This window comes from Pocillopora verrucosa, chromosome 9 (genome assembly GCF_036669915.1).
Source record: "Pocillopora verrucosa isolate sample1 chromosome 9, ASM3666991v2, whole genome shotgun sequence".
NCBI classification, from domain to species: domain Eukaryota; kingdom Metazoa; phylum Cnidaria; class Anthozoa; order Scleractinia; family Pocilloporidae; genus Pocillopora; species Pocillopora verrucosa.
The window spans coordinates 3,974,229-3,983,688 of record NC_089320.1 but is presented as its reverse complement, the minus strand read 5'-3'; the positions used below and the strand labels follow the sequence as shown (position 1 = coordinate 3,983,688).

General features: G+C 38.2%; 2 protein-coding genes across 2 annotated transcripts in view; one reads left to right on the top strand and one right to left on the bottom strand.

The window, feature by feature from the left end:
• The window catches only part of LOC131785884 (delta-1-pyrroline-5-carboxylate dehydrogenase, mitochondrial-like), a 71,515-nt gene that overhangs the window by 37,257 nt on the left and 24,798 nt on the right, over positions 1–9,460 (bottom strand). The gene's annotated exons all lie outside the window — the stretch shown is intronic.
• LOC131787504 (nucleotide-binding oligomerization domain-containing protein 1-like) lies at positions 3,208–7,905 on the top strand. The gene has a single exon (XM_066172683.1). It carries the CDS (start codon positions 3,356–3,358, stop codon positions 6,701–6,703), a length of 3,348 nt encoding a protein of 1,115 aa, XP_066028780.1. The 5' UTR covers positions 3,208–3,355; the 3' UTR covers positions 6,704–7,905.

Here is a 9,460-nt window from a genome sequence, read left to right as displayed (position 1 = left end):
TTTGTCATTTTGAATGGTGAAATGTTGAGGTTTGATATATCCTGTCATTTATGTTTACCTTTTTACACCCTAACATCAGTATACATATTCTCCAAACTTTTTGCCATACATTTCCTGAGGGGCTGGTAAGGAGAATTTGTTTAACAAACAAGAGCTGATTTATTTGGTGATAATTCCTTGTATTCTTGTGACCTCAATGTTTGATTCAGGTGTGATATTGTGAGGAGAAATTAGATCCTCGTCACTTTCAGGTGGGGTATTGGGATTTTCGGTTTTGCGGTTTTGGCTATTTTTAAGATTGGCTTTTCGATCTTTGTGCCAGAAAACTTCGGTTTTTCCTATTTGGGTCCCGTTTCTCTGCGATCTGAGCAGCAATTATGCGTCTCCACTGATCTCGAATAGCCCCAAAAAGCTCTGTATGCTCCACTTGTCACCACTGCATCAGATCGATCAGGGATTTGATCACAAGGATGTTGAAATTTTTAAGACTGTTTTGCATGCGGTTTTCGGTTTTGATCCAATTTTTTTGCGGTAGTGTGGTTTTGGATGATTGCGGCTGCTAATAGACCCCGATGCCCCCCTTCCTCAGCGGTTTAACAGGTTTAAGGGTGTGCATGTCAACTTTTAAAAATGCCTCCCAAATATTTTAATTACGACCACTGTCAATTTGTCTCTTAGTCTGATTAGCAAATCAAAAGGTCCGCTTCAGGTTTCATTTATTCTCCTCTTTCGAAAAAGCCAAAATAAAACTCAAAGGAAGCAAAGATAAAAACTTTCGAAGTTGTAGTTGACGCAAATAAAGCATTTTAGAGACTTCAGAGAAAAACAAGGTGTCAAGTGGAAAAAAAAGCACTTCCAAAACTGTTTTGTTTTGTTTTTCATTTCAAACTGTGGTAATGTGGTTTGTTTATGACACCAAATGCTTAGCTCTATTAATTATGAATGCAGACAAAACTTGGGATCTAATACTTTTATTTCAATTATTTTAATTTGAAAACAAATCTCCCTGAAAACATACTCCACCTTTCACATTCTTGCCAGAAACAAACCTAAATAAAGCTACGAGGATTGCCAACTGTCCATATCATTTTATAATATAGCATCTTTCAGGCTCTAGCGCAGCTCCCCAAGTCCCAACCATTTTGGTCGCCATTGGGAGAGAACATTTGGTGACTGAAATTTCGACAAGTCGCCAATTGGCAACAAACAGGAGAACATGTTGAAAATTTGTCCAACGAAAAACAAAACGTAATCTTTCGATTTCTTTACGTTGATTCAAATCAGTCAAATGTAAACTTAGCAGCATCATAACGTTGAAACGGTTAGATTTAAGTCGTTAAAATTTTCCCAACAGTGGCGCGTTATCGCGAAAAAGAAAATCTTGAAGTTGCGAGGATACCGATCGAGGAATTTCCGATACAGTCCCTAAAAATTGTATAATAACATTAGCATAATAATAGCGATTGCCAAGTCACGCACACTATTTCCATCCTTTAGTCAACAAGTATGAAATTGGTTCAACCTCAGCGAGGAGACCGAAGAGGAAGTGTTGGTTTTTGAACGCTTCCAAGACAGTCAGTAGGTGTTTCGGAAAACTGTTTTCAGCCACCTTAAACTAAAAGAAAATTTAAGGAAAATGCTGTTTTAATTAAAAGAATTACTCGATGCGCGTTAATATTCCGATTTGTAAGACCGACGTGTATAGCGTTATTGTTAACTTCAATAAATGAGATCTACGATATTTTGGCTTGTGGGTGGTACACATTATTAGTGTTGAAATTCGCCTTTTTCGCAACTGCAGAAAAAAGGTTAAATCATTGTCCAGCGTATGAAAATTCTCGCGAAATTTAATTCCCTATAGAACATTCAAATAACAGAAAAAATGATCTGAAATGTGAAAAAAAACAACATATACAAGATGTGTATCGGCAAATACATAAAAATTTTATTAACTGGTCTTACTGGTAATTCAGTTTATTTTGTACCTTCTGTTGCGAAGTGTTGTCTTTAATTTGCAAAGGTTTTCGCATATGGAGTAGAGATTCTCGCTATCATCTTCATCTGAATCGGCTAGATTGGTCAAACTCCTTCGAATATCATTCGTCCAGTCGTCAAAAGTTACGACATTTTGGAAATTAAAATGAATTTGAAACGCTTGAATCGCGAATTTTAATTCCCTTCTTTTGTATCTGCCGGCCTTGTTTTGAGATCGCAAAAATATAACCTCGCAAAATACCGTCTCACCAAAATCATAAAAGTTCTCGCTACATAAAGTACCACTGAGTAAGGTGGAAGAACGGATCTTCTCAGATAAGTTGCAGTTGTGATTGCCAAAAAGAAGCCTGAAATCCTGAGAAGGTTCAAAATCGGAGGGGTTTCAAGCCCGTGCCTTCCGAGACTATAACTGAGCTGCGTAGCCGCATGAAGGAAGAGGGAACGGCCAAATTTAAGTAGGTCCTCAGGTTAGATGGTCCGACGGTGCTCAACTAGTATCTAGCATCAATGTAAATCTCTAAAAAGCAGTACAATAGAGAATCTTTGACGCTGGAAATGATCCGTGGTTTCATTTTCATACGGGTATGTCTCCTATGTCTTCACTTTTGTATCACAGTTGGCAGTCGCACAAGTCAATCGAAAAAAACGATCTTGAAAACTGGTGAGAAAAATGAAAGTCGAACAACCAAGGCGTGTTTAGAGGCGCTCGTAATTAGTTAGAAAATTACTTTGGCTTAGGTAAAGGGGGAAGGTGAAGGAGATTGTGCAGCGACGAGTCACATCTCTTCTGGTTACACTACTAAGCGTGCAATTTGCCTTAGAAACCAAAAGCCTTCGCCATACTTGTGATTGTCATTTTAAAGCCTCTATCAAAATAATTTCTGATTAATGACACTTTTAGCACGTGTCCATTTCAGTTTCTGAAAGAAGTCTAGAAATGCGTGCAGTAACAAAAACGGCGAAAATTCGTCAAAATCGCTCTGACGAATTTGACTACAATTCGTCAAAATCGCCAAATCCATGAACAACCACTCGGTTTGACAAAGTTTCGTCAAATCTGCCATTTCGGTCACCGCGTGCATTTCTGCACTTAAGTAGAGATATGTTGAGGGAGTTTACTCTCTCCGTTTCCCATATCAGCTTCCTGAGTAGTCGAGAAAAGATGGCAGGCGAAAACAAACCATTGGCTAGATGACAGCTGTAACTTTGCCAAGAATTAAAATTGTAGCTCTTACCATAGAGAGAAACTGTGAAATCTGTAGCAATGACTGACCGGAAGTCACCATACTTTCATTATTTCAACTTACGACATAATGCGATTTTCATCTGATTGAAAACAGTGAGAATACAAACGCTAACAATGGATAATCTCAAGGAATTACTTAAACCAAAAACGTTTAACACAGTTAGCCACGCTGTAGTTGTTATTTGGATCCTGATCGGTGTAATCTTCCTTGGCATTTTTGCAGACGCAGAAAACAGCGAATCCAGGTATGATTTCCGCTGTGGCGGGGCGAAGAGTGAAAACATCGACCTTGTCCGTGGAAGATGTTTCGAGTTATACGAGAAGCGGTATAACAAACACGATGTTCCTATCTATGCCTTCGTGATCATGAATTTCTTCCTCATCGGAACTGTCTGTGCTATTTACTCCCAAATAGCGAGCCTCACAATCAATCAACTGTCGCCAAGCGCTCGTAACGGTGATCTCGAGGGGCAGTTGGGCGACCAAGGAAACGCACTTTCTAGTAAAAAGCTGTTTATCGCTTACTGCTGTCAACTTTTCGCAAGGATTGTTTTAGGAGTTCTCTTCATGGTTCTACAAAAACAGTTTCTCTATCCTCTGGACTTCCCCCCCAACTTCCCTTGTTATCTAACCTCTGGAGGGATTCAGCCAATGAATTTTACTGGCGTCTGGCACGATTGTCATAATCAACGAGCAACTAAGAAAAACTCCTGGATGCGCGCTGTTCTTGTCATTAATGGAATTTTTCTCTTTGGCATTCTGTTAGAAACCGCCTATATTTTGCTACGAGCCTGGAAAGAGGATAGTTTCATGAAAAATTCCAAGTTTCTAAAGGCTCACCTAAATCCCTTCCATGCTGACTCGCAAAATGCTACCACATCGACTGTGTTGAGACCTGAACCTCCGCAGCAAGAAGAAAGAACAGAGCAAGAAACGAACGTCCCACAAGAACAACACCAGGAAGAGGAAAGTAAAGAACATGAAACGAACATCCCACATCTACCAGGCAAGCCTCAACAACTCCAAAAACCACCGCTTCAGGAATTCATCGAGAATACAAAAGAAATTATTAAAGAGGAGACCAATCAAACTCCCCAACTCCGGTCGCCTTTTTCAAGTACTCCAGGCGAAGGACACCGAGTTAAACATTTGACTCTGGATCAGATTTACACAAAACTTGTCGTTGTTCCAGACATGGCTAATTATGACTTTACTGGAGACAGACTGGAGAAACTGGAAGTCTACACCAGATCTGGTGAGGAAAACACAACACCAAGAGGGCCGGAGGACATTCTTAACCACAAAAACAAAAACGTTTTGATCGTTGGTCGTCCCGGAATCGGTAAGACACTATGCTGTACCAAACTTCTCAGAGACTGGGCATTTAACAAAGTATTCCATAAATCACCTGATTCCAAAATCCATTTTGATGCTACTTTCTTCATCAAATTCAGAGCATTCAACGCGAAAGCCGACCTTAGCCTGAGGGAACTGCTCACATTGTCAGAACATTCCCCCTCAGATCACATGGATGATGAAGTCTGGAAATACGTCCTTGATAACCCCCAAAGAGTTCTCATTATTTTCGATGGAATCGATGAATTTAAACATAATTCAAAAATCGGCGACGAAAATTTCGAGCCTAAATTCAGAAACCGCGCAGACGAGAAGATGCCCCTATACGCCTTGTACGAGAAACTTGCGACTGGGAAACTTCTCAACGGAGCTGCCGTTTTAACAACCACAAGACCCACAGCTTTGCCATGCATCGAACGTGTTTCTTTCGACAAAATATTCGAGATCCTCGGCTTCTCGTCCGAACAAGTCAAAGAATACGTAACCAAATTCAGTGCTGAAGAAGACAAGGATGCGGGAGAGACAATATGGCGACACATCGGCGGTAACAGGAACATTCTCTCTCTATGCTACATTCCTGCGAGTTGCTTCATCATTTGCTCAACTCTCTTTCAAATGGCGAAGTTCTATGGTTCCAAGAGTCTTAGCCTACCAACGAATCTAACAGTTATTTACAAGAAAGCGGTGAAAATTTTTTACTTCAGACACAACGAAGAATTCCGCGGCAAGAATTTCGATAGTAAATTCTTGGAATCAGACAAGTTACCCCCTGAAGTGGAAAAGAAATTCTCGAAACTTGATAAAATGGCATTTCAAGGAATTAAAGAAGGAAGGCTGGTCTTTGAAGGACACGAAGTACGCGGAATGGAAGACAACGCTCTTTTTCACCGCTTACCCGACCGTCGGCCTGACACGTTTGAACGCGAGGAAAAATTCTGTTTCATTCATTTAACAATGCAAGAGTTTTTCGCTGCGAGGCACCTAGCAAACATGAATGAAACAGAACTGAGGAACTTTGTTTCTACGAACATCGCGGACGGCAAATGGCAGCTGGTTTTTCAGTTTCTAGCAGGACTAATGAACGAGAAAGAAAACCTACCGAGCGAAATCATCACAGACCTTCTTCCTGTGGAAACTGAAGAGAAAGAAAGCGTGTGGTACAACGAAGAGTGGACAGAGGATATGGAGCCAAGGAAAGTAACTTGTTGGCCGACTAGAGACAAAAAACATTTAGCAGTGACATTATTTAAATGCATTAACGAAAGTAGTGAGATGGAGGAAATAGTTCAGAGAAAACTACAACAAATTAACTTTAATGTGGTAAATTTTAATTCTTGTCAACTCACACCTGTTGATTGTGCTTCAGTAGTTACTGTAATTAAGAATGTTCAACAAATTTCACATTTAGATTTGGCCTTCAACAACTTTGGTCCATTAGGTTGTTTTGAAATTTGTAAGTTGTTAAAATGTAGTAAATCTCAACTGAGCTGGTTAGACCTCGAAGGAAATCAATTGACAGACGAAGGAGCAAAGTATTTAGCTGAAGCCATCAACAACAACAACTGTCAGCTACGCATGTTAAACCTCTGGGGAAATAACATCTCAGACATTGGAGCACAGCACTTGGCTGAAGCCATCAACAACAACAACTGTCAGCTACGCACGTTATACCTCTCAGCAAATAACATCTCAGACATTGGAGCACAGCACTTGGCTGAAGCCATCAACAACAACAACTGTCAGCTACGCACGTTAGACCTCAGAGCAAATAACATCTCACACATTGGAGCACAGCACTTGGCTGAAGCCATCAACAACAACAACTGTCAGCTACGCACGTTAAACCTCACAGCAAATAACATCTCAGACATTGGAGCACAGCACTTGGCTGAAGCCATCAACAACAACAACTGTCAGCTACGCACGTTAGACCTCTCATACAATAACATCTCAGACATTGGAGCACAGTACTTGGCTGAAGCCATCAACAACAACAACTGTCAGCTACACACGTTAGACCTCACATACAATAACATCACAGCAGGTAAACAACACGCAGAGAATTTACTTAGCAATAGTCAGTCTAACTGTCGCCTTACTATCTAACATCGCCAGTTCACAAATAATTGTGAAATCTGGAACAAAATATAAATAATCACTTACAATTCAAAAGGTGAGGCAACCAGCTCAGTGACAATTACAACACAACCACTAAAATCGTGAATGAACGAAAGAAAACAAAGTTTGTGAAGCGCTCAGAGCAGAGAGATTATTTGAACCGGATCGAAATGAAGAAAAATGAACCAATGAACATGTTTATTGAGAACAAAGGATGTCAAAGTGTCTTTTTTTGTAAACGAACCAATTAACATTAAAGTTAAAACCCAAAACTTACTGCATAGAAAACAAACAAACCTCGGACCTCTCAGGAAACTTTATCATTTTATGATTGGTTTATTTTGATCCTAAATTTACTGTATGCTTTTGTATGATTTGATCATTTATGTCTGTCACAAGAAATAATTTTGCTTAGTTTATTGAAGTTTTTTTGGAGATTATAGGCGGATCAGATGAGTAAATACGATTCAGATCGCTTGCAAGGATAAAAGTTTTCTTTTTTTTTTTAGTTTGTTTTTCTTTTTTTGTTTGTTTTTCTTTTCAATCAAAAGAATCCTGTTCGAGTAGTTTCTTACTGTACACAAATTGTAAATATGTAAACCATTACTATTCAAATACAAAAGACTTTATTGTAGGTTAGTGGTGTGAGACATATATTACGTAACACAATTTTTTAAGGCGTATGCAGTAGCTTTAAATATTGGAGTGTTTTTGCACATATTTTTTGCCTGTTACTATTACCATGATAAAATGAAAAACTTTGACAGTTGAGATTTCACTGACCAGTATTTGTAGATAAGAGCAGAACTCCTAAGTTTATCAGATGATTGTTGAATAAATCATGTAAGCAGATTTATTCTTTGTGTTGCTATCAATTCTATCAATTAATTTTCTAACCCCTATGGTTAGACATATCAGACAGAGTAAAGAGCTTTACAAAAAGCTTTGAAACAAAACAAAAATTGGACAAAGGAAGACAATGGGGGTGGGGCAGGGGAAGGGGGGGTTGGTAAAGCCTTCTCAATATCAAACAAAAGTAGAAATTTATCTGAGAAACATGATCAGCTCAAATAGAGGCTTTTTTCAGTAGTACCTTTTCTTTAGCAGAGATAGCACCCTTCTTAAAATCAACTGTTGCCCTGCCTTAGGTTGAAATACAAAATTATTCCAACCCTATTTTAAACCTAGACCAAAATTACACACCCTGTCTTAAACCAGCAATAAAACATTTTTAAAAAATTAAATGAAAATAGCTTATCACCTCAAATAAATGCCCAACCAGATATTGAAAATTCTGGTCCAAATTTTCATCATGTTTAATTTTTCATAATATGCATGTTTAGTTTTGAGAATTTGGTATTGGATCAACTAATAATCCCCTCCCCTGGCTGATATTTTCTTCAATCCCATCACTTGTCTGCTTGATATTGTATTGATATTGTAAGGAGAAATTCTGTCTTGGTCACTCATGGGATTGAAAGGCTTAAAGGGTTAACACACAATGAAAAATTGCTTGACCCTATTTTTAATCAAGTTTCTTTCACAAGTTAACAAATATTCAATACCCTATTTACATGAACATGTGAATCTGTCACTTACTAACAATTGTAATCTTAAGTATTCATAACATCTATAACCATAATGCTTTCTTTTCTCTGAAGCTTATAACCCATTAACTCCCAAGGACTGATTGCTACTTCTCCCCTTCAGCTGCTATACATTTCATTGTAAATTAATTACAAGAATTTGAGGTTAGATCAAGATAAAAACTTGAAGGTATTCTCATTACCTTATGGATACAACAAGGAGAAGCTACATGTTAATCACTTCCAGGAAGCAAAGGGTTAAGATGTGCACATCTGCAATTATTGTTAGGAGTTCTGTGTCTCAATATAAACAAATTGGGCTTTAACTTGGGGTAGAAGAGCACAGAACATGTCATCACAATGGAATGTACTGCACATCAAATTCATCACCTTAGAGAATGTGTAAAAATATGTGATTTAACTTGGTACATCTATCATCTTGGTAGTCTGGAAATGTGGAATTCTGGAAATATGCCAATAATTCTTTAGCTTAGTTGCATGTATCTTCTGTCTGGAAATGTGAAAATCTGGAAATAGTAAAAGGATATGGTTTTAACTTTGGTTCTGAAAACATTCAATTTTCAGTAACTAATAACAACAGTGAAAGAGAATTTTTGGACAAAAATAAGGGGTGTTTCAGCTCAGGGACAGTACTTGAAGTGTTACCAAGTGAATAATTTTGCCTTTCACTATCCCTACAACTTAATGGGAGGCCTGTTAGACAAATTAAGAATTAAAACACAACTATCATACCTCATGGCTGACAAAGATAAATGCTATTAAGTGGCAACTATGGTATTCTGTATTTCCTTTCTTCACATTTTCAATTTGTTTTTTTTCTCTTTTTTTATTCTTCTTTGGTATTTTTCTTTAAGGAAACAAAAAATCTCAAACCACTACCTACGGTTAAAATCAAGCAGAGGGTAAATAGTATACTAAATATTTAACTATCATAACAACACTCTTTAGTATGACACACTGTGCAGCAATTGGAATCATCATTTGCATGAATGTACTTCTGACACTATGGGGCACTATGGTAAGACTAAACTCTTAAAGATTCCCTGCCTTTCTGTAGACATACCACTAAGCATATCTATTTCCCAGAGAAAACTGGAAAACTGAAATACTCCTAAACTCCACCAACTTGGGGAGGAGG

Excerpts from the sequence above, each read along its gene's own strand:
- LOC131787504 (XM_066172683.1), top strand. The coding sequence starts at position 3,356 with ATGGATAATCTCAAGGAATTACTTAAACCAAAAACGTTTAACACAGTT.